Source organism: Nerophis lumbriciformis, linkage group LG20 (assembly GCF_033978685.3).
Source record: "Nerophis lumbriciformis linkage group LG20, RoL_Nlum_v2.1, whole genome shotgun sequence".
Taxonomy (NCBI): Eukaryota; Metazoa; Chordata; class Actinopteri; order Syngnathiformes; family Syngnathidae; genus Nerophis; species Nerophis lumbriciformis.
In genome coordinates, this window is record NC_084567.2 from 25,508,197 (window position 1) to 25,535,766 (window position 27,570).

Here is a 27,570-nt window from a genome sequence, read left to right on the forward strand (position 1 = left end):
GTGGCGGTAGTTTACTTCTAGCTGGTCTAGACGAAGAAGAAGCGACCTGCTCTCGATCAAGTATGGCTGCACAGTTCGGGCAAAGAGCTCTGCTGCGGACCTTCCGCGTCCATGTAAGTGACAGCAATAGCCGGCGCACAGTATGGCCGTCCTGCTCAGCTTTGAGGCAATATATATACTCTGCCAAACAGAAGGCTTCTTCTCCGTTCGGCCTCGTCGCCATGTCACGAACATACAGCTCTGATGCAAAGGACGACCTGCTGGTGAAGTACCTTGACGGACAAGATTACGGTATGTGGCTTCAAGTTGTCCAAAGTGTGACCCGGGGGACACTTTTCGTCCGCAGCTCATCTCATTTTGGACCCCAGTGTAAACATAGAATAATATATAGTGGCAAATCCAAAGACATGCACCTGGGGATAAGTTGATTGGCAACATTAAATTGACCTTAGTGTGTGAATGTGGTCTATTTGTGTTGGCCTTGCGATGAAGTGGCGACTTGTCCAGGGTGTACCTCGCCTTCCGCCCGTTTGTCGTAGATTTTAGCGCTTCCATAGAAAGATATATACTGCAACGCACTTCTTGTCAGGATCCCCCGCAAGAACATCCGGAAGCTGCAATACATACAGAATAGTGCTGCTAGGATCCTGATGAGAGTGCGGAAATATGACCATATCACACCAATTGTCAAATCCCTTCACTGGCTTCCTGTTCCACTCAGGATGGAATACAAAGTCTCCCTACTAACCCACCAGTGCCTCCATGGAAATGCCCCCCTCTACCTCAAAGAACTACTCTCCCCCAAATCCTCCACACGACACCTCCGCTCCGGACAGGCTAACCTCCTCCAACCTCTGAGGACAAAGCTACGAACAATGGGAGCCCTGGCTTTCTGCTCCGCCGCGCCCAGTCTGTGGAACGCTCTCCCTGACCACCTGAGGGCACCACATACTGTGGATGCTTTTAAAAAAGGCTTAAAAACCCTTCTTTTTAAAAAAACAAAACTTTTTTTTAGATATATGCATACTTTTATTTTTATTATCTTTTTATTTTTATTTTTTTAATACACTAGCACTTTGAGGTTGTTTACTCAATGTAAAGTGCTTTTTACAAATAAAATCAATTATTATTTATTATTATATAACCTGACTCTCGCCAGATCTGTGTAGTTCGCTGAGCTCCACACAAGGATCTGGGCTTGAGGGTATTGCAAACTCCTTCAAGATAGCATAAAATAATGAACCAATCAGGATCGCCGGGCGGGATTTCATAGATGTGACATCGTGTCGAAGCGACTGTTTGATTCAAACAACAATGGCGGCACGCAGCGAGGAGTCGTGTGCTGACATTGATTCTGCTATTGCAACTGTTTTGCGACATCCATCGTCTACTAACATTGCTGTGTTGTTTCAGTAAAAGTTCTCTAACATTTCGCTCTGTCGTTATCCAATATGTCTGTGGAAGCTGCCTTCCAGTAGGTCCTCCTGACCACCAAGCATTTCCAGTCGAGCCCGTTTCATTGTTACAAGACAGTTTTTATTCTTCCAAATAAGTCTCTTGGTGCTTTTCAGCAGTCGTCTTTTTGTCAATGTTCGTCGTGCTCTCACTCTCCCCCAGCTCCAACCACGTCTCTTCTCCCGGTTGCTGCTTATACAGAGCGACAGGTGATTAGATAACAAGGCCCATGTGGGCCATCTACGCACCTGTCGCTGACTTCGAGGCCGGTCCTGGTACACCCCGCCTCGCTGCAGGCCTGCAGGCCATGCCCCCCTCCACAATGTCGCTCTCATCAGCGTCACGGGTTGATTTTGATGTGAGTGGTTGAAGTAGCTCGTCATTCAAGATAACGGACAAGTGGTTTATCCATCACATACAATGATTTTTTTTACTAGGCCCCGCCTTCTGATATACATCTCGTATTGAGAAGTCCCAGATCCTTGTGTGGAGCTCAGCGAACTACAAGGATCTGGCGAGAGTCAGGTTAGGAAAGATATACGTTTAAATTATATGCTACTTTGTATTAGAAATGGAAACAGCAGAGCCTGCATGTACTTGCACGACTCAGTCTGTCCCACAAGTGGATAGCAAAAAAGAAGGAGCTTATTGACCAAGGCCGATTGTACACTATGCTGGCTAAGATTATCCAGGGTAAATACCACCTAACCTTATCCTTGTCCACACACACACAATGGTCGTTTAAGACCCCCTCACCCCCTCCGTCCACCGGACCAACGCGACCTAGTACGCATGCGACCTTGTACGCATGCGCGGAAAATGCGAATGTTATAGTCATTCCAGTGTTGCTTTGTGTGCAAGTTCTTAAATTAAATTGAACTTATCTGAACAATATCCAGTGTTGTGGTATTTCAATTAACTGGAATTTCATTTTCATTTATCGTTCAATTAATCGATTTATTTGATTGATTTTAGCGTCTTTAAAGAACAAAATGTATCAAAGTGGCCCCTTTCCCTTAATATTTATGTATGTGACCCTCACTGGAAAACAAGTTGTTTTATCAACTCATCACTTACCAATCACAACAGAGTAGGCTTAGTGGGTTTAAAAAGGCTGCTGAACTTGTGAATTTTGGTCAAGAGAAGAAGAATGCAGATTTGCCCTGTACACGACTTGAGCTTTATGGACCATTTTCTGAAAATATACTATATAGTGCATGTCATTTTAAAATCAAATGAGCACGGTAGGATCCTTTTAATTTCTTAAGCAGACGTCTAAAATAATGCTGAGCTTGCATGTTTATGCTAGCACGTTTATTTTTTATACTGTGGTTAAATTGGTGATTAATCAGCTTAAAAACGTCTACAACCATTAGCTTTCTGTGATTGCTGGTTTGTTTTTGTCAGCATTATTTATGCTTTGAGTATGCACATTAGTAACACATTGATTAAACCTTGTCCTGTAGGTATCGTGGTTGTTGGGATCAATCGACCAAAAGCCAAAAATGCCATAAGCAAGAATCTGGTGAAAATGGTATGTATTGGGTTTTTTTTTCACATTAAACACATTTTTGGGAAATTATATGCTTGTGTTAACCTGATAACATTTTTGTGTGAACAAACTTTATCGGCACAAATCAAGAACCGGTAGAAAATACTATCTTAAAGCAAAACATATACTCAAATGTCCAGCTCCTCCCGGGGGATCCCAAGGCGTTCCCAGGCCAGCCGGAGACATAGTCTTCCCAACGTGTCCTGGGTCTTCCCCGTGGCCTCCTACCGGTCGGACGTGCCATAAACACCTCCCTAGGGAGGCGTTCGGGTGGCATCCTGACCAGATGCCCAAACCACCTCATCTGGCTCCTCTCGATGTGGAGGAGCAGCGGCTTTACTTTGAGCTCCTCCCGGATATCTTCTCTCTGAGCTGTCACCTTATCGTGGTAGAGGAGTTTGCGTGTCCCAATGATCTTAGGAGCTATGTTGTCCGGGGGCTTCTATGCCCCCTCGTAGGGTCTCCCAAGACAAACAGGTCCGAGGTGAGGGATCAGACAAAGAGCAGCTCGAAGACCTCTATGGAAATACAAGAACAGAGACTCAAAATTCCCTCGCCCGGACACGGGTCACCGGGGCCCCCCTCTGGAGCCAGGCCCGCAGTTGGGGCACGATGGCGAGCGCCTGGTGGCCGGGCCTGTCCCCATGGGGACCGGCCGGGCACAGCCCGAAGAAGCAACGTGGGTCCACTCTCCAATGGGCTCACCACTCATGGGAGGGGCCATAGAGATCGGGTGCGATGTGAGCTGGGCAGCAGCTGAAGGCAGAGCACTTGGCGGTCCGATCCTCGGCTACATAAGCTAGCTCTTGGGACGTGGAATGTCACCTCGCTGGGGGGAAGGAGCCAGAGCTAGTGCGCGAGATGAAGAAATTCCGGCTGGATATAGTCGGACTCACTTCGACTCACAGCACGGGCTCTGGAACCAGTTCTCTCGAGAGGGGCTGGACTCTCTTCCACTTTGGCGTTGCACACAGTGAGAGGCGACGGGCTGGGGTAGCAATTCTTGTTGCCCCCCGTCTCAAAGCCTGCACGTTGGAGTTCAACCCAGTGGACGATAGCGTCAAGCTGAAGAAAGAGTGCTATCAGGTTCAGTGGACAGGTACCGACAGGCCAAGCGGTGTGCGGCTTCGGGGGTCGTGGAGGCAAAAACTCGGACATGGGAGGAGTTTGGGGAAGCCATGGAAAACGACTTCCGGACGGCTTCGAAGCGATTCTGGACCACCATCCGCCGCCTCAGGAAGGGGAAGCAGTGCACTGTCAACACCGTATATGGTTAGGATGGTGTTCTGCTGACCTCGACTGCGGATGTTGTGGATCCGTGGAGGGAATACTTCAAAGACCTCCTCAATCCCACCGACGCGTCTTCCTATGAGCTTCCTATGATATATATATACTGTATATATATCTCCATTATTTTGAAATAACTCTTGTTTGTATTTCAGATGTCTGAAGCTGTGGAGAATATCAAAAAGAATAACAGAGTACGCAGTGTCATTTTATGCAGTTTAGTTCCAGGGATCTTCTGTGCAGGTAAGACATTTAGGACTGTTTGCAAATTCAGTTCCTTTATTTTGTTATTCTAGTTTTTGAAGCCATGCTTGTTTACAAATCACACTCAACCATGTAGTAATAAGCCAAGCCTGAATGTGACGTTGTAAAACTGCTACGAAATCAAGAAGACGTTGAGTGTATCCGTGTATTCGAAGAGACAAAGATGGCAACTAAAACGCTTCAGTCTAACAGACTAGAGCTGTCCTATTTAAGTCTGTGAGCAAGAACGGGTGAAGCCCGCTCGAATGACAAGCCAAACATTTGTTTAGAAAATCTGTAGAGTCCAGTTGCGATACATTCAATCCTCTTAATCCTAATTGGGTGTCTGTTGAGCTGATCTGTGTTATTAAATATACTTTTTTTTAAAAAGAAGAAAAAACAAGCCCACATGTCACTTTTCTGGTACACCTGACAAATAATAGTATTGATATGTACATTCAACTATTCAACAGTGTCTTGTATTTCATTTGAAAGGTGGACCTTTTTATTGTTTTCAATTGGGCCGCCCTAATTATTTCTTATATTGTATTGATTTAAGTATGACTTAAAAATATATACAGGTAAAAGCCAGTAAATTAGAATATTTTGAAAAACTTGATTTATTTCAGTAATTGCATTCAAAAGGTGTAACTTGTACATTATATTTATTCATTGCACACAGACTGATGCATTCAAATGTTTATTTCATTTAATTTTGATGATTTGAAGTGGCAACAAATGAAAATCCAAAACTCCGTGTGTCACAAAATTAGAATATTACTTAAGGCTAATACAAAAAAGGATAAGGGATTTTTAGAAATGTTGGCCAACTGAAAAGTATGAAAATGAAAAATATGAGCATGTACAATACTCAATACTTGGTTGGAGCTCCTTTTGCCTCAATTACTGCGGCGTGGCATGGAGTCGATGAGTTTCTGGCACTGCTCAGGTGTTATGAGAGCCCAGGTTGCTCTGATAGTGGCCTTCAACTCTTCTGCGTTTTTGGGTCTGGCATTCTGCATCTTCCTTTTCACAATACCCCACAGATTTTCTATGGGGCTAAGGTCAGGGGAGTTGGCGGGCCAATGTAGAACAGAAATACCATGGTCCGTAAACCAGGCACGGGTAGATTTTGCGCTGTGTGCAGGCGCCAAGTCCTGTTGGAACTTGAAATCTCCATCTCCATAGAGCAGGTCAGCAGCAGGAAGCATGAAGTGCTCTAAAACTTGCTGGTAGACGGCTGCGTTGACCCTGGATCTCAGGAAACAGAGTGGACCGACACCAGCAGATGACATGGCACCCCAAACCATCACCCAACCATGCAAATTTTGCATTTCCTTTGGAAATCGAGGTCCCAGAGTCTGGAGGAAGACAGGAGAGGCACAGGATCCACGTTGCCTGAAGTCTAGTGTAAAGTTTCCACCATCAGTGATGGTTTGGGGTGCCATGTCATCTGCTGGTGTCGGTCCACTCTGTTTCCTGAGATCCAGGGTCAACGCAGCCGTCTACCAGCAAGTTTTAGAGCACTTCATGCTTCCTGCTGCTGACCTGCTCTATGGAGATGGAGATTTCAAGTTCCAACAGGACTTGGCGCCTGCACACAGCGCAAAATCTACCCGTGCCTGGTTTACGGACCATGGTATTTCTGTTCTAAATTGGCCCGCCAACTCCCCTGACCTTAGCCCCATAGAAAATCTGTGGGGTATTGTGAAAAGGAAGATGCAGAATGCCAGACCCAAAAACGCAGAAGAGTTGAAGGCCACTATCAGAGCAACCTGGGCTCTCATAACACCTGAGCAGTGCCAGAAACTCATCGACTCCATGCCACGCCGCATTAATGCAGTAATTGAGGCAAAAGGAGCTCCAACCAAGTATTGAGTATTGTACATGCTCATATTTTTCATTTTCATACTTTTCAGTTGGCCAACATTTCTAAAAATCCCTTTTTTGTATTAGCCTTAAGTAATATTCTAATTTTTTGACACGGAATTTTGGATTTTCATTTGTTGCCACTTCAAATCATCAAAATTAAATGAAATAAACATTTGAATGCATCAGTCTGTGTGCAATGAATAAATATAATGTACAAGTTACACCTTTTGAATGCAATTACTGAAATAAATCAAGTTTTTCAAAATATTCTAATTTACTGGCTTTTTACCTGTATATATATATGATACATTACTATAAAAGAAAATGGCCCTCAGACCAAACTTCAGAGACCTTTGAAGTAGAGTTACTTATTTGTGTTGCTTTAAACCAATGCTACTTTATCATTGAGCACTGCATACATTATCGACTGAACAATATGACTGTGTCATCCAGGAGACGCTCAGTTAAAATAGTTGTCAACCACTTGGTGGCAGCAATGTGTCAGTCCAATGACATGCACTTTATGCTGGCATTAGCCAAAAAGCTCTCTCCCGGTTGCAGTTAGTCCAGAACGCGGCAGCACGACTTTTAACAGGGGCCAGGAATCAATCAATCAATCAATGTTTATTTATATAGCCCTAAATCACAAGTGTCTCAAAGGGCTGCACAAGCCACAACGACATCCTCGGTACAGAGCCCACATAAGGGCAAGGAAAAACTCACCCCAGTGGGACGTCGATGTGAATGACTATGAGAAACCTTGGAGAGGACCGCATATGTGGGTAACCCCCCCCGCCCCCCCTCTAGGGGAGACCGAATGCAATGGATGTCGAGTGGGTCTGACATAATATTGTGAGAGTCCAGGCCATAGCGGATCCAACATAATAGTAAGAGTCCAGTCCATAGTGGGGCCAGCAGGACACCATCCCGAGCGGAAACGCGAGCATATAGCCCCAATTCTTCGGAGTTTGCACTGGCTCCCTGTTCATTTTAGAATTGATTTTAAATCCTTGCTGTTTGTTTTTAAAGCTTTACATGGACTGGCTCCACAGTATATCTCGGACCTCATCCAAATTTACACTCCTACGCGCGCTCTGAGGTCCGAGAGCCAGCTCTAGCTCGTGGTGCCCAAGACCAGACTTAAATCCAGGGGAGACAGGGCCTTCTCTGTGGTCGGCCCTAAACTCTTCATGTTCAAACTGCTCCCACAGTGGAGTGTTTTAAGTCTCGTCTTAAGACCCACTTTTATTCTTTGGCTTTTAACACTATGTGAGTTGTGTGGTCCTCTGTTGTCCTCTGTGTTTTTTTTTATAAATTTAGATTTCTATTTACTGTTTTAATTGGTTTTTCCCTTTAAAATCGTTTTTAATCATATTTATTTTTATATTTTTATATTTGTTCTATATTTGTTTGTTGTTTTTATTCAGTCATTGGTGGAGCTAAATATAATATTTGATTATTGTTTTTAATATTTTGTTTTTAATATTATTTTTAATATTGTGCAGCACTTTGGAAACATTTTTGTTGTTTAAATGTGCTATATAAATAAAGTGGATTGGATTGGATTGGATGTACTCAGTGGCCTTGTGGTTAGAGTGTCCGCCATGAGATCGGTAGGTTGTGAGTTCAAACCCCAGCCGAGTCATACCAAAGACTTTAAAAATGGGACCGATTGCCTCCCTGCTTGTCACTCAGCATCAAGGGTTGGAATTGGGGGTTAAATCACCAAAAATGATTCCCAAGCGCGGCCACCGCTGATCAAGGGTGATGGGTCAAATGCAGAGAATAATTTTGCCACACCTCGTGTGTGTGTGTGACAATTATTGGTACTTTGACTTTAACCTTATGTACCATAGTTCAACAAGCTCTAATAAAGAGAAGAAGCCAAACCGGACTGTTTGGTTTGTCTTAGTAGATGTTTCGCCGCTCATCCGAGTAGGCTTCATAAGTTTGTCCTTATAGACTTAGATTGATCAGATCTAGTCCAGTGCCTGGCGCCATAACCCCAAATATTTATACTCCAAAACCAGGTGGGTGTGCTTGGGCAAGGATGGTTTCGCCCTATCGTAGTGAGAAAAACAACTGTTTTAATGCAAACGAGCAATCCTACCTGTCAAAGCCAACGACAGTCGTTGAAGTGTATTCTGGTGTATGCTATCCAGTGTAATGATAAATGCACTGATTTAAATATTGGGGGATTTGAACAACCATTAAGCCTACGCATGGCACAGCATAGATGGGCAAACGCTTCAGGCCAAGACTCAGCTTTCTACCTGCACCTCAGGGAGAAACAGCACTCCTTTGAGAACAAAAATGTACAGATTCTGGACAGGGAGGATGGATGGTACGAAAGAGGAGTTAGGGAAGCCATCTATATCAAGGTTGAAAAACCATCCCTGATTAGAGGAGGTGGTCTGCGACACCACCTGTCTCCCACATCCAACACCACCATTCATAAAAGACTGCAATTTAGCCTCCAACAAATAACAGGAGTTAGAAGCATTCTGGTCACAGGACTTGACCAGAATACCATTTGTGCCTTTTGTTTACAACGGAGTGGAATGCTTACGTGGGGGATTCGGACTGTTTGGACTGGTAGTAGTCGATCCACAGCGATCGTTTTGCCACACAATACCTCAATGCTAATGAGAGATTGCAGGGGAGATGGGGTCTATTCCAGCTGCACTCGGGTGGAAGGCAGGGTACACCCTGAACAATTTGCCATTTCATTGCAGGGCCAACACAGATAGACACACATCCATTCACACACAATTTAGTGTTGCCAATCAATCTATCCCCAGATGCATGTCTTTGGAGGTGGGAGGAAGCCGGAGTACCTGGAGAGAACCCACGCAGTCACGGGGAGAAAATGCAAACTCCACACAGAAAGACCCCGAGCCCGGGAAACGAACTCAGGACCTTTTCGCTGTGAGGCACATTCTCAAACCTCTGCACTACCGGGCTGCTCAAACTGCTGTATATGCTACTTAAAAAAAAAAAAAAAGGAACTTATTGGCTACAACTGCATAGAATGGCACACTGAAGCAAAGCTCTCCGTGTAAACCGTTACCATACATGAAGATATCCGCTCATGTAACTGAAGCAAAATACGTCACGATTAGGGCTAGACGATTATGGCAAAATAATTATCATGATTATTTTGATTGATACTTTAGTCACGATTAATCCCTGCTTCCGCCATCCTAGTCACTGCCGTTGTGTTCCTTGGGCAAGACACTTTACCCACCTGCTCCCAGTGCCACCCACACTGGTTTAAAATGTAACTTAGATATTGGGTTTCACTATGTAAAGCGCTTTGAGTCACTAGAGAAAAGCGCTATATAAATATAATTCACTTCACTTCACTAATTACACGATTATTCATTAATTTGAAAACATTTATTGTACCACCACAACTCCACTTTAGGTATAGTTTAAAAATAATATATATAAATTAGTAAAAAAATAAACCACAACAAGTAAAATAATATCAATAGCAATAAATTTAAATAACAATAGCAATATAAAAACTATAAAATTCAGATTTTCAGTTTTGTTTTTAATTCAGGTTTTTACATTTTACACTTATTTTACCACTATATAATGTGTGCTTTTTGTGCAAAAAACATTTAATATTGTTTGTTAAAGAAATGCAAAAATCCTCACATTCACTGGTGCAATACAACTTTGGACAATTTTGACAAGTATTTTAGGTCAAAGCATAATAATTTTGTAAATGTATCAATATGTGCAAGTACTTTTTTGAAACCTTTATTTTGTTAGCGCAGTCAGACTGCATGTGGTGCACCGTACTTTTATTGTGCTACTGTTCTTAGCTTGACAAGTAAAGAGGCGATTCACTTGATGCTGTTAAAAAAAAAAAAGAGTGCCTCAAGTTGCGAAGTTGCGACCACTGTTTATACATACATTAATGTCACATCGATGATGTCGTTCACAACAACACAAGTAGATGAGATGTGTTGGGGGTGCATAGATTGTTCTTGCTAGCTTTAGCTTCCTAATTTAGTTGCTGTTTCAAGTGGCTGTCTCGACGTTGTTGAAGTTCAGGACTAAGTGGTTGAGTGTTTCGGGGATAAATGAGCGCTACCGGACACATTGTTTTCCCAAACAAATGTTCTTTCTCCTCACAATGACAACATTTCACTTACATTGATTTCAATTTCCCTGATATTATTTTGCATTTGATATCGGTTTCCATTTCATTGGCCGATAATGTGACTCCATCCACGTTTTCGTGAATGCAGAAATATATATGGTTTTATTATATTTTCGTATTAGTGGCAAAGCCATGATCTAAATCAAAATTAAAAATTGTATTAATTGTCCAACTTTCGTCACGATTGTCTCAAATTCCAAACGGCTTGTTTAGAGCATGTTTTAAAGAAGACAAGATTGTTTATTGATACCTCAGCCAAGCTTCCATGGTTTTATTTCAAATTTTTGGGACTTGTGCAGATCCCAAATACACCAAAATGTACCAACGGGTAAAAAAGTTTGTTCTGCATAATTGGGTCCCTTCAAAGTAATTTATTTACTAAAAAGAAAAAATACAGAATTTACTGTAATACATATTTATGACAAAGAACATCAAACCTGACTTATTGCAGATGATGTAATTTGTTACCTGGTGGACCCGGACCTATGTCTGCCAAAATTTATAAACCATTTGGAAATGTATGGTGTTTACTCTGGACACAAATTCAACTTATTATGATTGTTTTTCTACTTTTAAAACAATTCCTTGAAGTCTACATAAAATGTATTGGTCGATAAAAAATACAAGACTGTACAGTATGTACAATTATTATGAACATTTTGTAGAACAGTATAACATGTTCATGTGTGGTATTGTACCTTGGCCACTTAGCAGGAAAGGCTGTGTTTAGGAAATATACCGGTAAGTACAAAACCCAAAACCAGTGAAGTTGGCACATTGTGTAATTCGTAAATAAAAACAGAAAATACATTCATCCATCCATCCATTTTCTACCGCTTGAATGATTTGCAAATCCTTTTCAACTTATATTCAATTGAATAAACTGCAAAGACAAGATATTTAATGTTGAACTGAGAAACTTAATTTCTTTTTGCAAATAATCATTAACTTAGAGTTTAATGGCAGCAACACATTGCAAAAAAGTTGGCACGAGGCATTTTTACCACTGCGTTACATGGCCTTTCCTTTTAACTACACTCAGTAAAAGTTTGGGAACTGAGGAGACCAATTTTTGAAGCTTTTCAGGTGGAATTCTTTCCCATTCTTGCTTGATGTACACCTTAAGCTGTTGTGGTATTTTAGGCTTCATATTGCTCCACACATTTTCAATGGGAAACAGGTTTGGACTACAGGCAGCCCAGTCTAGTACCCACACTCTTTTACTATGAAGCCACGCTGTTGTAACGCGTGGCTTGGCATTGTCTTGCTGAAATAAGCAGGGGCACCCATGATAAGGTTGCTCCAAAACCTGTAATAATTGTATTCTGTTTTATTTACGATTTACACAACATGCCAACTTCAATGGTTTTGGGTTTTGTACAATATTTGTATAGGATTAGGGGTCAGCATATAAAAAAAAAGTAAATACATCGAAGTGGCTTAATTCAGGACCCTTAATACTGGATGACTGGTTCAATAGGTGATATAGAACTGTTAGCACACAGATTAAGGACTGAAAAGGTCAAGAAAAATGGCTGGAATGCACACTGTTCACAAAAAGACTAGATCACACAACAACGATGTTTGTAATAATTGGGCAATGTGACAATCCAGTGCTCCATACTTTGTCGATTGCTATTTATGTCTTGAAAAAGCGAGAATTGAAAGTAAATAGATTGTTCAATCTTTAACCAAAAGAGAATGTATTTTTTTCCTGTGTGCAGGAGCAGACCTGAAAGAGAGGGCTAAAATGCATCAAAGTGAAGTTGGACCGTTTGTTTCAAAAGCAAGGGCACTAATAACAGAACTGGGTAATTATTTTTGACCGTTTGATTTATAAAATGCATGGCAGATCAATCGATAGACATGTTTTGTCAAATATCATTTTCATTCAGTGGTTTATTAGAATTGTGTAACAGTTTCGGCAATTTGCCACTTGATATTTTCCGATAATGTATTTAAATATTTTTTTGTCGTAAAATAAGTTTAAGGATGGATTTAAATTGATTTTAAATGTTTGTAAAGGTTGACTTGAGTAGTTTAATCTTGTAGAATCCATTCTGGTACGGAAGGAGGGATGTAAAATGAATGTCATGATTCATGAAATACTATATAGTTGTACAAGTACTTCAAGTAACATGTATTTGTGACTAATAGGTAACCTGCCAATGCCAACAATCGCTGCAATTGATGGAGCTGCATTAGGAGGAGGTTTGGAAATGGCCCTGGCTTGTGACATCAGAGTTGCGTGTAAGACTCATCAATCATCGATGTTCCTCATCAATCACTCTGTCAAATGCACACCAATAAATGTGGGATCTTTTGTGAGGCCTCTTAAAAGCTATTGTTGTGGGATCACTGTTTCTTTTTGTACATTTGTTAGGCATGCAAATGCGTCATTTGTGGTGGCAATGACGCAATGCTAAAACATTTTCACTTGAATGTAAACATAAAGGTAGTCTTGAACCCATTTAGTTAAAGTAGCATGGTTCCCAACATGACTCATAATTGTACTCTAAGAACCTGAAGTGTGACCAGGACAACTGATTGTGATACTCTCTTATCTCTCCAGCCGATGCTGCAAAAATGGGACTCGTCGAGACCAAACTTGCTATTATTCCTGGAGCAGGTAAGATTTGTGCTAACGTCTTCTACACACACCTGAGAACCGCAGTGTTTACAAAGCTGACAAGTAGAGACCACTAGAAGCAGGCAATTGACTAACTGAGTGGTTCTCAAATAGGGCTAGTACCCCGAGGGTACTTAAAGGCACTCCAGGATCCTCTTGAGCCAAACATTGTACAGTAAAAACTGGAGTTAATAGAATCTAGAAGAACAATAGGCCCTACCTCCCAATAGTAAAAAAAAAAAGTTCTGAACCGAGACGGTAATTCGGATCAGGCCAAAAATATAATAACTTGTTTCTTACCTATTTCTGACATTTCCTGAAAGTTGAATCGAATTCCGCTCATAACCATACTTGCCAACCTTGAGACCTCCTAATTTGGGAGATTGGGGGGGGGGGGGTCTAAGGTGTGTGGGGGAGGGGGTTACAGCGGGCGGGGTTTGGTGGTAGTGGGGGTGTATATTGTAGCCCAGAGGAGTTAGGGCTGCAAGGGATTCTGGGTATTTGTTCTGTTGTGTTACGGTGCGTATGTTCTCCCGAAATGTGTTTGTCATTCTTGTTTGGTGTGGGTTCACAGTGTGGCGCATATTTGTAACAGTGTTAAAGTTGTTTATACGGCCACCCTTAGTGTGACTTGTATGGCTGTTGATCAAGTATGTCTTGCAGTCCTTTACGTGTGTCTGCTGAAGCCGCATACAACATGTGACTGGGCCGGCACGCTGTTTGTATGGAGAAAAAGCGCACGCGACGACAGGTTGTAGAGGGTGCTAAAGGCAGTGCCATCACGGCACGCCCTTAATATTGTTGTCCGGGTGAAAATCGGGAGAAATTCGGGAGAATGGTTGCCCCAGGAGATTTTCGGGAGGGGCACTGAAATTCAGGAGTGTCCCAGAAAAATCGGGAGGGTTGGCAAGTATGCTCATAACTTTTTGAGCTATCTATAGCGGATTCAAAGAATCTGATTGAAGCCTTTTGTCAGTCATCCACTATCTTAGACTACGTTTACACTGCAGACCAAAGTGACCCAAATCAAATTTTTTTAGATTTGATTTTTTCCAGCTGACTGTTAACACTGCAAGTAAAATGTGATTTTTATCAGACTCCAGTGTAAACGCTCACAGGGCACAATGTGGCCTCGACGCCACGAGTATGAGCACTTCGATAAGGAAAAACAAAGGAAGTTGACCGGCAAGAAGTTGCTACTACTACAAAATAAAATATATGTTGCAAAACCTTCAAACTTAGTGTTTTTTACGGGGAATTAAACTAAAGTAATGTATGAATGGATGTATATAGTGTAATTTATTTGGGAGGGTTGTAATCTTTTCATGGCTGTTAAGTAGAGGAGATCTGCGTGGATCTACGGGAGCTTTATTTTTCAACTCACACGTAAGAGAATGCGCCACAGCGTCAATTCCGGTCTTTCGACAATTGCTATTTTTTCGGAATCTAAATATATGTTTATGTATTACATATAGCCTATTATTTGCGCTATATTGACAAGTCAAGCACCAAAAATTTGGTTGTTCTAAATAGAACCTGAAACCTGATGTTGTGATGTAATATCCATTTCCGCTGCCGACTGCGTCTTTCTGGCGCACACGAATGACGTGGCTCGCCTAAGGCAGACAAAAAAGTCACATTCGGGTCACATTCAGGTCCCATTGCGTTTAGACTGAAATCACATTTGAAAAGATCAGATTTAAATCGGATTCAGGACTACCTCCTAATGTGGCCTGAATCTGATGCCAAAAAAATTAGATTTGAAGCACTTTGGAGCGTTTAGACCGGTAAAAAAAATCAGATCCGTGCCACTTGAGGGCAAAAAAAATCCGATTTGGTTTGCAGTGTTAACGGGCCTTTTTCTCTGTGGGTGGAGGCGAGCTGCAAGCATACATACACAGAAGTTGAAGCTTGTAAGGTAACGTCGTAAAAATGATCTGCATCAGCCCCGAAATATATTCAGTTGTTCCTTGTCCCATTTCTGACATTTCCTGAAAATTAGATTTAAAAAATTCCTGTGTAACCTTTTTCGATATGTATAATGGAATTAAATAAACTAAGTGAACCCACTTTTCACTAATCCACTGTCTTAGTCCTGTTGGGTCGTCAGCATACACACACAAGTTAAAGTTATGGTACCAATGATTGTCACACACACACTAGGTGTGGCGAAATTTGTACTCTGCATTTGACCCATCCCCTTGTTCACCCCCTGGGAGGTGAGGGGAGCAGTGGGCAGCAGCGGTGCCACGCCTGGGAATAATTTTTGGTGATTTAACCCCAATTCCAACCCTTGATGCTGAGTGCCAAGCAGGGAGGTAATGGGTCCCATTTTTATAGTCTTTGGCATGACTCGGCCGGGGTTTGAGCTCCCAACCTACCGATCTTAGGGCGGACACTCTAACCACTAGGCCACTGAGTAGACAAAGAAAGCGTAAACGTAAGGTACATGGTAGAAATGATCCGGATCAGGCCCAAAATCTAATGACTTGTTCCCTTTTCCGTTTTAAACAAGTTTTATAAAAATCCACCTAAAACCTTTTGAGTTATGTTGTTAGCTAACTGACGAACCAATAGCAACAATAACATAACATCCTGGTGGAGGTACTTTCTAATTTATTTGTTTTTACATTTAAGAACACATCTTCTTTAATATCACAAAAGAGGGCACTCAATATTCATAATTATTTTGTGTTTTTTTCGTATTTAAATCCATTAGTTCTTTGGGGGTGTCCATTTGCGGGTCACAGCTCAAGTTTTGTTGGCCCACAGGCACAGCACATTGTCAAAATAAAATCTAACAAAAAATCCACAGTGAAAATGTAGGAAAGAATAGCAAAATTACTAATGGATCCTGACGAGAGTGCGCAAGCGTGATCATATCACACCTATCCTCAAATCACTCCACTGGCTCCCTATTGCATCTCGGACCCAATTTAAGATTAACCTGCTAACTCACCAATGCATCTACGGCAACGCCCCCTCCTACCTCAAGGACCTAGTTTCCCCTCAACCTCCTACCCGCAACCTTCGCTCCTCAAACACTAACCTCCACCTCCTCAACCCCATCATGACAAAGTTACAAACTATGGGCCGCCGGGCTTTCTGCTCGACCGCTCCCGAACTTTGGAACACTCTCCCTGACCATCTTAGAGCACCACAGTCGGTCGACCGTTTTAAGAAGGGACTAAAAACCCACCTTTTTAGCACAGCTTTTATCTAATTTCTCTGCCTTCTTTTTTTTAAGTACACTGCTTGCTTATGTTTTATCCAGTGCTTTCATGCTTTTATTTCTATTTTTATCTATGTTTCTGTTTTATCTAATGTTTATCTAGTGTGTCATGATTTCATTTGTATTTTAATTTTGTATTATATATTCCTAACTTTCTATTTTTATTTTTTTATTTTTATACTGTGTAGCACTTTGAGATTTTAACAAATGTAAAGTGCTTTACAAATGTAATTCATTATTATTATTATAATGTAATGAGAAAAAGCTTAAATGTTGATGGTAATAACGAATAATAACAATATGCTTTATAACCCACAAAACTGAACTTACACAAATGATTTTGCTCATATGTTAATCAATATGCATTGTCCTAATAAAATAAAGTTATTAAATTCAATTAAAACTTAAATAGCAAAATGGCCCCCACATGCTAAAAGTTTTCTTGGTGGGAAAAGTTTGGACACCGTAGTTTACAATGAAAGGTATATTATGTGTTTTTATCTGTCAAATGTTTCCAACTAGAACACTACAGATGAGCACTGTTAAGAGGACAGTAATGAATCAGATAGTGATGTTACAGTGCTGTTTTACAGGTCCCCCCCCCCCCCCCCCCCAACAGCACAGCCTTTCCCTGTTTAGAAGGTATTTCGCTGAAAAAATATTTCTCAGGTTGTACTTCATCGAAAAAAAATGTACAAGTCTGAGTTCTATAAATGTGCTATTGATTGTTGTGGTCCATTTTAATATAAAGAAAAAACGTTTTCCTGTTTTGTCCTGCGCAGGTGGTACTCAGCGCCTCCCTAGGGTGATTGGCGTGTCTCTTGCTAAGGAGCTCATCTACACGGCCCGGGTGGTAGATGGAGTTGAGGCCTGTCGCCTTGGTCTCGTCAGTCACTCTGTGGAGCAAAATAAAGTTGGAGATGCTGCTTATCTGCGAGCTTTGGCGCTTGCTCGTGAGATTAACCCTCAGGTGAGATGATCTAGCTGGTTAAGAGCAAACAAAACATGTTTGTAAAAGCAAGCGCCTAACAAAGTTGCACTAAAGTAACATAATTCAATATGTCCCAAATGCAGTAGGTAGAATAAGTGCTTATTTTATCTTAATTAGAGATGTCCGATTTTATCAGACTGCCGATATTATCGGCCGATAAATGCTTTAAAATGTAATATCGGAAATGATCGGTATCGGTTTCAAAAAGTTTTTTTTTTTTTTGTCCTGTCCAGCTTCTCAGGCAAATCATATAGTTGATGTAGATGCCCATATCGGCTGTTCAGATTGAGCCCAGTTTATAATTTACTGTTATACAGTATGCCAGGCAGTCTTGCACTAAAGGAGGACTATGTTGTTGTTTACTTTATTACTCTAGTATACTCTGGACTGAAGCTGTGTGCCTTCATTGTTTTTGTAGCTGTTGTTTTGAGGCATGTTTAGAAAAAAAATAAATATATATTGCACTTTGTGAAAGTCCAAGTATAGTACTTCCCATAGTTGTAGTGGGTATAAGGATAATCTCAGAGAGCATGTCCCATGGCATGTTAAAAAAAAATAATGCACTTTGTGACTTCAATAATAAATATGGCAGTGCCATGTTGGAATTTTTTTCCATAACTTGAGTTGATTTATTTTGGAAAACCTTGTTACATTGTTTAATGCATCCAGCGGGGCATCACAACAAAATTAGGCATAATAATGTGTTAATTCCACGACTGTATATATCGGTATCGGTTGATATCGGAATCGGTAATTAACAGTTGGACAATATCGGAATATCAGACATCTGTAATCTTAATCCTTCATCATGTCTGATCGTTAAACTTCCTGTGTTTAACATGTACTAAGTTACCATTTCCTTATTAAGGGAGAAAGGGTGCAAATGTGTGGTGGTAGTCAAGTTAACAGAGTTTGTAGATAGCTTATTCATTCATAAAGAATAAATAATTGATTTGAGATTCACAGCTCTTGTACAACTATTTATGGATCTTATTTATCCATCAGCTTTAAATTCAGCTTGAGACATTTTTAGGCATGTTCAAACTAACAATAAAGATGACTATTTAATTTATGAATATTTATTTATGAACTGTGCTGCTCATCAGGTTGCTAGTATCTGAACTTAAAAGATTAATTGATTTTGTGACAGCGCTCTTAACTCAAAACACTCAACGTTTCCTATTAAAATAAACTGAAAAAAAAAAAAAAATCAAATAATAATTAATGAAATCAAATAAAAAAAACTATTTTAACATGTAACATGCCTCCTTGTGGTTAGAGTGTCCACCCTGAGACTAGAAGGTCGTGAGTTCAAACCCCGGCCGAGTCATACCAAAAGACTATAAAAATGGGACCCATCACACCTCCCTGCTTGGCACTCAGCATCAAGGGTTGGAAATGGGGGTTAAATCACCCAAAAATATTCCCAGGTGCGGCCACCGCTGCAGATCACTGCTCCCCTCACCTCCCAGGAGGTGGAAGGGGATGGGTCAAATGCAGAGAATAGTTTCACCACACCTAGTGTGTGTGTGAGACAATCATTAGTACTTTTAAAAAGAAAAACAAAACTTTTAGATAATAAATATTGAAAAATACACTACAGTCTAGTTCAAACAACTACAGTAATTTTTTATAAGTAATGTAATATTTATGTAGACCATAATTGGTCTACATAATTGGTCAGTGTTGGACTTCTACTGTATCTCATTTCAACTGCTTCTCCATCAAACACAATCAGCATATTTTCCATATTTTTAAAGATAAATGTCCATCGTTTAGATATTTTATTATTCTTGGCTGGCGTTAGACTGATTTAGCTTCAGTATGGTGAAGACTAGCGGTGCTACACTCAAATTGCTTCACTAAGTAAAAACATATATCTTTTTTTAAAGAAACCTTTTTTCATTGTTATTATGGGGTGTTGTCTGTAGAATTATGAACACTGTGGAATAAAAATATTCCACAATGTGGCCGCAGCTGTTTTCCGCTTCTTGTTGCTTGCTGGCCACTCATCGGTTGTGCTGGATTGCGCATGTTTGTTTACATCTGGAAAGACAGGAGCGATGATGACATCACTAACTAAAGAATTGGCGGTGACAGATTTGATAGATTTTTGACAACATCAACTAATTGTGGCACCCTACTTGGGTTTAAAATAAATCTTTAATTTTTTTTATTTTTTTTTAACGATAAATATTAGATTTCTTCTTTCCAGTAGTCTTGTCTCAAACGCACCATTGACGGTGGACTTTTTTAATAGAAAGACAAGAAATTATCAATCTTAAAAAACATGGCAAGCTTGCTCACTCCGCAGTACATTATATGTACGTAATAAAAAAAGTTAATTAATGCTATCGCTTCTCCCGCAAAGTGATGAATGATATAGCCTTGCTGATGGCATCGGCCGTCTGCAGGTAAAACCCAGGCAGTAGAGCTAACTCGTCTTGGCCTGCGAGGCTTACTGGAGGACAGGAAGCATGACCTACTCAGTGGCCTGGTGGTTAGAGTGTCCGCCCTGAGATCGGTAGGTTGTGAGTTCAAACCCCGGCCGAGTCATACCCAAGACTATAAAAATGGGACCCATTACCTCCCTGCTTGACACTCAGCATCAAGGGTTGGAATTGGGGGTTGAATCACCAAATGATTCCCGGGCCCGGCCACCGCTGCTGCTCACTGATCCCCTCACCTCCCAGGGGGTGAATAAGGGGATGGGTCAATTGCAGAGGACAAATTTCATCACACCTAGTGTGTGTGACAATGATTGGTACTTTAACTTTAACTTAACTTTAAATGTGTGCCAGCCATCATGCTAAGTAGTGCAGACCGAGTCTTTGGGTAAAATGGCAGCTTTTCAATCAAATAAATAGTTGGCATTTAGGCACATGAATGGCTCTAAATGTAAATCAAGATCACTATAACAAAAATATTGCGCAGCTGTATAAAGGATGTAGCTTATGCTTCTTTCTGACCTTGGATTTTTGTTTTCACAGGGTCCAATTGCAGTCCGGATGGCAAAACTAGCCATCAATCAGGGTATAGAGGTAAGACCACAGTGAAGAAGTGCTTTATTTCCATTAGAATTTTACTGTACATAAAACTATTTGTTCTGTCAATTGATGTACGTCGGGGATGTCCAAACTTTTTGCACAAAGGCCGTGTACTGAAAAATCAAAGAACGCTGGGCCCATTTTGATATTTTTCACTTTTAAAACCAGTACAATATATAAAGATTATTTTTAAAGAAAAAAAACAGAAAGTAATGTTGTTTTGTTAGCGTCAAAGTTTCAACTTTTTTTGTTACATTACACCTGTTTGCTCTTTTATTCCACTTTTTATGTTTTTTTTACTAATCATTTTTTAAAAGTGTGCCACAGGCCGTCAAAAATTTGTCCCGGAACGCACTTTGGACATCCCTGGTAGGGTTGCACGACGTGGTCGATTTACGATATAAATTATATACATTCGGACGGCAATACAGCTTTCATAACTATTGTCATATTGTGATGACACATTCTAGCTGTGTCCTGGGTCCTCGCTAGCCAGCAGGAGCCAAAGTCCCTTCACAGTGTGAAGATGTCTCTACTGTACTACTGTGCTTGGTACCCAAATTTGCAGTACACCCAAAACTAATGTAAATTATCCAAACAACAAAAGAATGAGTACTTATGTTTCAACAGAAGTGTAGCGAGAACCAAGTTACAACATAAAGTAACCAATTAACAAGTAGTATAATAGAGTTCAGAAAATAATACAACTGGAAAAGACGCAAAATAGGTGTTAAATTAGGAGCCTTTGTAACCCATTTTAAAATGTTTCTACTAGTATTATTTATATGCCAAATAATATGTGTATATCATTATCGCAGGAGGCTGTAACATATATCGAGATAGATTTTAGTAGAGATGTCCGATAATATCGGACTGCCGATATTATCGGCCGATAAATGCTTTAAAATGTAATATCGGAAATTATCGGTATCTGTTTCAAAAAGTACAATTTATGACTTTTTAAAACGCCGCTGTACGGAGTGGTACACGGTCATAGGGACAAGTACAGAGCGCCAATAAACCTTAAAGGCACTGCCTTTGCGTGCCGGCTCAATCACATAATATCTACAGCTTTTCACACCCACAAGTGAATGCAAGCATACTTGGTCAACAGCCATAAAGGTCACACTGAGGGTGGCCGTATAAACAACTTTAACACTGTTAGAAATATGCGCCACACTGTGAATCCACACCAAACAAGAATGACAAACACATTTCGGGAGAACATCCGCACCGTAACACAACATAAATACAACAGAACAAATACCCAGAACCCCTTGCAGCACTAACTCTTCCGGGACGCTACAATATACCCCCGCTAACCCCCCCCCCCCCCCCCCACATCTCAACCCCACCCCCCCAACCCCGCCCACCTCAACCTCCTCATGCTCTCTCAGGAAGAGCATGTCCCAAATTCCAAGCTGCTGTTTTGAGGCATGTTAAAAAAAATAATGCACTTTGTGACTTCAATAATAAATATGGCAGTGCCATGTTGGCATTTTTTTTCCATAAATTGGGTTGATTTATTTTGGACAACCTTGTTACATTGTTTAATGCATCCAGCGGGGCATCACAACAAAATTAGGCATAATAATGTGTTAATTTCACGACTGTATATATCGGTATCGGTTGATATCGGAATCGGTAATTAAGTGTTGGACAATATCGGAATATCGGATATCGGCAAAAAAAAGCCATTATCTGACATCTCTAGATTTTAGGCCTTATGTCTGTAGACTGCTCAAAAAGAAGGGGAATACATAATCACAGTCTGTCCTGTTCTGTGTTTGGTACTGTTACAGTCAGACTAATGTGTTTACATGCATCACAAAAGTCTGTCTTCAGTTGGACTAAGTCAATAAAATGTTATCTAACACCATGCGCTGTAAATGTATTGTGAATAAACTTAGCGGCTCACAAAAAGTATTAACCTTTTTAACTGCAGAGGTCTCATGATTTTTCCCCATAATGTCATTTTCAGGTGGATCTGTCTACTGGCTTGGCAATTGAAGAGGCTTGTTATGCCCAGGTGAGTACTTCATAATCATTGCATTTGCATTCATTAATCCATCAGCACCAAGGTCATATTTATTTAGGATTTTTAATGATTGATATTAACAAGTTCTCTTTCCAGGGTGGCATTATTACAAAACATTGACCTTCAATTAAATTTTCAAATTCATGAATTCGATTGAATGTATTATATTCTTTATTCCACAAAGCTCATAATTTAACGAGAATTGTGGGAAAAAAAATATTTTGTAAGTTTACCCTTTCGAATATATAAACAGTACGTCATTTTTATGGTATTTATTTTAACACAGACAAAGAATGTTTTAAATAAAAAGCATGAAATAAAGTTTATAAATTAATTTGTTGTAAATGAGTTTGATGACCTAAATTTGATTATAATACAAAAGGTGATTTAGTATTTCATGTAGAAAGGACCGCTATGCACTGAGATTACATTGTTCTTGTGGTGGTAGTAGTAGTAGTACATGTAGTTGTTTATTTATAGTTTTTGTAGTTGTAGTAGTGTATTTGTTGTTTCTTGTAGATGTACATGGTAGATCTATCCAAAACTAATGTAAAGTATCAAACAGAAGAATAAGTGATTATTACATTTTAACAGAAGTGTAGATAGAACATGTTAAAACAGAAAATGACCAGATATTAACAGTAAATTAACAAGTAGATTAATAATCAATTTTTACCGCTTGTCCCGCAAATTTGACAAAATAATAGAATAAGGAATGACACAATATGTTACTGCATATGCCAGCAGCTAAATTAGGAGCCTTTGTTTGCTTACTTACTAATAAAAGACAAGTTGTCTTGTATGTTCACTATTTTATTTAAGTACAAAATTGTTCTTCGATTGCTATAAGAAACGTATTTTCATTGTACCGTAAGATTATTTTGTTAAAGTAAAGCCCCTCGGTCCCCTTTATTTAAGAACGTATTTGTATCGAAATACATTTTGGTACCGGTACCAAAATATTGGTATCGGGACAACCCTTCACCCATTCACATGTCACTCCCTGTTAAAATAAAACTGCCATAAAAATGACATACTGTTCATATGTAAACTTACAAAATCAGTAGAGAATAAAATATATATTTTTTACTCAGCCTTGCTAAAAAAAAAAAAAGAAAACTCACACATTGTAGTATTTGGTTGGCACGCCTTTAGTGTTAACACATATTTGCAATGTCATTGTTTCCACCAGCTTGTGCAGTGTGACATTTATTTATTTCCTGATTTGCATTACATTTTGGTTAAAGTTGTTTTAGTGATGTTTTGTACAAACCCCGTTTCCATATGAGTTGGGAAATTGTGTTAGATGTAAATATAAACGTAATGCAATGATTTGCAAATCCTTTTCAACCCATATTCAATTGAATGCACTACAAAGACAAGATATTTGATGTTCAAACTCATAAACTTTATTTTTTTTTTGCAAATAATAATTAACTTAGAATTTCATGGCTGCAACACGTGCCAAAGTAGTTGGGAAAGGGCATGTTCACCACTGTGTTACATGGCCTTTCCTTTTAACAACACTCAGTAAATGTTTGGGAACTGAGGAGACACATTTTCTAAGCTTCTCAGGTGGAATTCTTTCCCATTCTTGCTTGATGTACAGCTTAAGTTGTTCAACAGTCCGGGGGTCTCCGTTGTGGTATTTTAGGCTTCATAATGCGCCACACATTTTCAATGGGAGACAGGTCTGGACTACAGGCAGGCCAGTCTAGTACCCGCACTCTTTTACTATGAAGCCACGTTGATATAACACGTGGCTTGGCATTGTCTTGCTGAAATAAGCAGGGGCGTCCATGGTAACGTTGCTTGGATGGCAACATATGTTGCTCCAAAACCTGTATGTACCTTTCAGAATTAATGGCACCTTCACAGATGTGTAAGTTACCGGTACCCATGTCTTGGGCACTAATACACCCCCGTACCATCACAGATGCTGGCTTTTCAACTTTGCGCCTATAACAATCCGGATGGTTCTTTTACTCTTTGGTCCGGAGGACACTACGTCCACAGTTTCCAAAAACAATTTGAAATGTGGACTCGTCAGACCACAGAACCTTTTTCCACTTTGTATCAGTCCATCTTAGATGAGCTCAGGCTGAGCGAAGCCGACGGCGTTTCTGGGTGTTGTTGATAAACGGTTTTCGCCTTGCATAGGAGAGTTTTAACTTGCACTTACAGATGTAGCGACCAACTGTAGTTACTGACAGTGGGTTTCTGAAGTGTTCCTGAGCCCATGTGGCGATATCCTTTACACACTGATGTCGCTTGTTGATGCAGTACAGCCTGAGGGATCGAAGGTCACGGGCTTAGCTGCTTACGTGCAGTGATTTCTCCAGATTCTCTGAACCCTTTGATGACATTACGGACTGTAGATGGTGAAATCCCTAAATTCTTTGCAATAGCTGGTTGAGAAAGGTTTTTCTTAAACCGTTCAACAATTTGCTCACGCATTTGTTGACAAAGTGGTGACCCTCGCCCCATCCTTGTTTGTGAATGACTGAGCATTTCATGGAATCTACTTTTATACCCAGTCATGGCACCCACCTGTTTCCAATTTGCCTGTTCACCTGTGGGATGTTCCAAATAAGTGTTTGATGAGCATTCCTCAACTTTATCAGTATTTATTGCCACCTTTCCCAACTTCTTTGTCACGTGTTGCTGGCATCAAATTCTAAAGTTAATGATTATTTGCAACAAAAAAAAATGTTTATCAGTTTGAACATCAAATATGTTTTCTTTGTATCATATTCAACTGAATATGGGTTGAAAATGATTTGCAAATCATTGTATTCCGTTTATATTTACATCTAACACAATTTCCCAACTCTTATGGAAACGGGGTTTGTATTTAGTTGTATTGATTTGGACCACTCTGCCAACTTTCACAATACCGCCCTAATATTGTCAGTGGGGTTTAAGTATGAACAATGGTGGCCAATCAATCTGTGTGAGAAAATGATGTGTCACTGAAAAAATTCACTCACTTGAGTGACAGCTGCTGTTAGTCACAAATAGGCTGCCTATAGGGCGCTCGCGTTCCAGTGAGATGCAAGCATAACAGAACAGAGCCTTAGTCAGCAACATGCGGCATTCTTGTTTACAAACTTGTTTCATAAAATGAAAATATGATTCTGCGTCTCCTCAGGTGATCCCAACTAAAGATCGATTGGAGGGTTTGACTGCCTTCAAGGAGAAGAGAATTCCTAACTTCAAAGGAGAGTAAAAAGCTCCTGTAAACTCTCCAGAGTTCTGCCTTAAGATCTTCTGTACGACTGCTTCAACATGTCCTAGGTGGAAGTGTACACTTCAGCGCATTAACTTGAACTGGAACTGAAGGGCATCCACTAGCCTGGCGAGTGACAGGTTAGATCCTGGTAGGTCAGAATGCTAATAATGTCCTTAAACACACCACTAACAATTTATCAGTCATATTTACAGTCTGATTCTCAGTACCACACGTCCAAAAGCCATTAAAGTAGTATGAAGTTACTGTTTTCAATTTGTGGAAATATTTCTGTCTACTATTAAAAACACACTGTGATCTCAGTCCACCTTTGCATACCTTACTTTTCAACAAAACAATTTTTTCTCAGGATGATTTGAAGACTTCAATCTCATTTCTTCGTCAAAACATATCTTGAAGCTGCCTTTTGTTTTCCTTGATGCGTTACAGTAACACTCACTGAACTAACATTTTGCACCCTGTGTACATTTTGCATGATTTTAGTTTTTTGTAAACGGCGTGGCTCGGTTGGAAGAGCGGCCGTGCCAGCAATATGAGGGCTCCTTGTAGGGATGATGTTTGATAAGAAATTATCGAGTTCGAGCCCATTATCGAATCCTTTTGTCGAACCGATTCCTTATCGATTCTCTTATCGATTCCATATAGGTTGTTGTATATGGAAAAAAACACAATATTTGGTTTAACAAAAGCTCACTTATTTTATAAGAAAAAAATAAAATTGAATAAATATTGACTGTTACCCCCCTAAAAAAAGATATATATATATTAGAGATGCGCGGTTTGCGGGCACAACCGCGGAGTCCGCGGATTATCCGCGGATCGGGCGGATGAAAAAAAAAAAATTAGATTTTATCCGCGGGTCGGGTCGGGTGGTTGAAATAAATAAAAAATTAGATTTTAAATAGATTCAGGCGGGTGGCAGTTAAACCAATTCGGAAATATATATACATAGTTAAATGTTACCCACATACGAAAAACGAGCAGGCACCTGCTGCATATGCCACAACAGAAGAAAAAAAAAAAAAGAGATGGACACTTTTACGGAGCGGAGAAGGGACGCCTCGCCGGGGTCCGGGACTGAGGCCCCTTCCCCCGAGAGGGCCCCACCGGGAGCCGTAGCTGAGGCGATCCGCGAGAAGGGCCCGACGCACGTCCAGGGTCACCACCGCGCCCACCGCACCGACACCCCGCCTCGTCCGCCTTCGCCGCAGCCGGCGTCACGCGCAGCAGGTAAGCAGCTTACCTGCCCGCCACCCCCGTGGCCGGGGGCTCATAACAGGGGTCACTCCGCGCGCTCCGCCCGCGCAGCTTACCTGCCCGCCACCCCTGTTGCCGGGGGCACGTAACAGGGGTCACTCCGGGCGCAGTGCGCTCACGAAAGGGGTGGGGCTCACCCTGGTTGATATAGACAGCAGCTAAGAAGGTGGCCATGGAAGTTGGAACCCGCTAAGGAGTGTGTAACAACCCACCTGCCGAATCAACTAGCCCTGAAAATGGATGGCGCCCATACCCGGCCGTCGCCGGCAGCGAGACGCGCTTGGAGGTGCGCTCAGCGCGGCTCCCATATGATTGCGCACTGGTGTGCGTCTGGATCGTGACAGCGTGGCACGCGAATGTCTGTGCTGCATTGGATCAGTCTCCTTTCTTTAACAGGCAAAAGCTTTATAACCTCACTAATGCCTTGCATCGTCTATATTAGATATATAACAACGGGCGGGTGCGGGTGGATGCGGTTCTGATCAAATGTTAGATCGGGTGGATTGCGGATGGTTGACGACTTTCTGATGCGGTTGCGGA

At 40.8% G+C, this 27,570-nt stretch overlaps 1 protein-coding gene across 2 annotated transcripts; it reads left to right on the top strand.

Annotated features, from left to right (window-relative positions):
• auh (AU RNA binding protein/enoyl-CoA hydratase) lies at positions 1-26,075 on the top strand. Of its 2 annotated transcripts, XM_061980679.2 has the most exons (11): positions 1-113; positions 192-291; positions 2,922-2,989; positions 4,450-4,537; positions 12,311-12,397; positions 12,744-12,836; positions 13,159-13,215; positions 17,230-17,417; positions 20,429-20,479; positions 22,467-22,514; positions 25,675-26,075. In XM_061980679.2, exons 1-11 carry the CDS (start codon positions 63-65, stop codon positions 25,750-25,752), a joined length of 909 nt encoding a protein of 302 aa, XP_061836663.1. In that variant the 5' UTR covers positions 1-62; the 3' UTR covers positions 25,753-26,075. The 2 variants fall into 2 exon arrangements, with proteins under 2 accessions (XP_061836663.1, XP_061836662.1); XM_061980678.2 differs by having other exon boundaries at positions 29-291.
• The last annotated feature ends 1,495 nt before the right edge of the window (positions 26,076-27,570 follow it).

What these genes read in the sequence shown, in the direction of transcription:
- auh (XM_061980678.2), top strand. Translation starts at nt 63, where the DNA reads ATGGCTGCACAGTTCGGGCAAAGAGCTCTGCTGCGGACCTTCCGCGTC. An exon ending in GGCACTAATAACAGAACTGG is followed by an intron (nt 12,398 to 12,743) that starts GTAATTATTTTT and finishes TGTGACTAATAG; the next exon opens with GTAACCTGCCAATGCCAACA. An exon ending in AAGAGGCTTGTTATGCCCAG is followed by an intron (nt 22,515 to 25,674) that starts GTGAGTACTTCA and finishes GCGTCTCCTCAG; the next exon opens with GTGATCCCAACTAAAGATCG.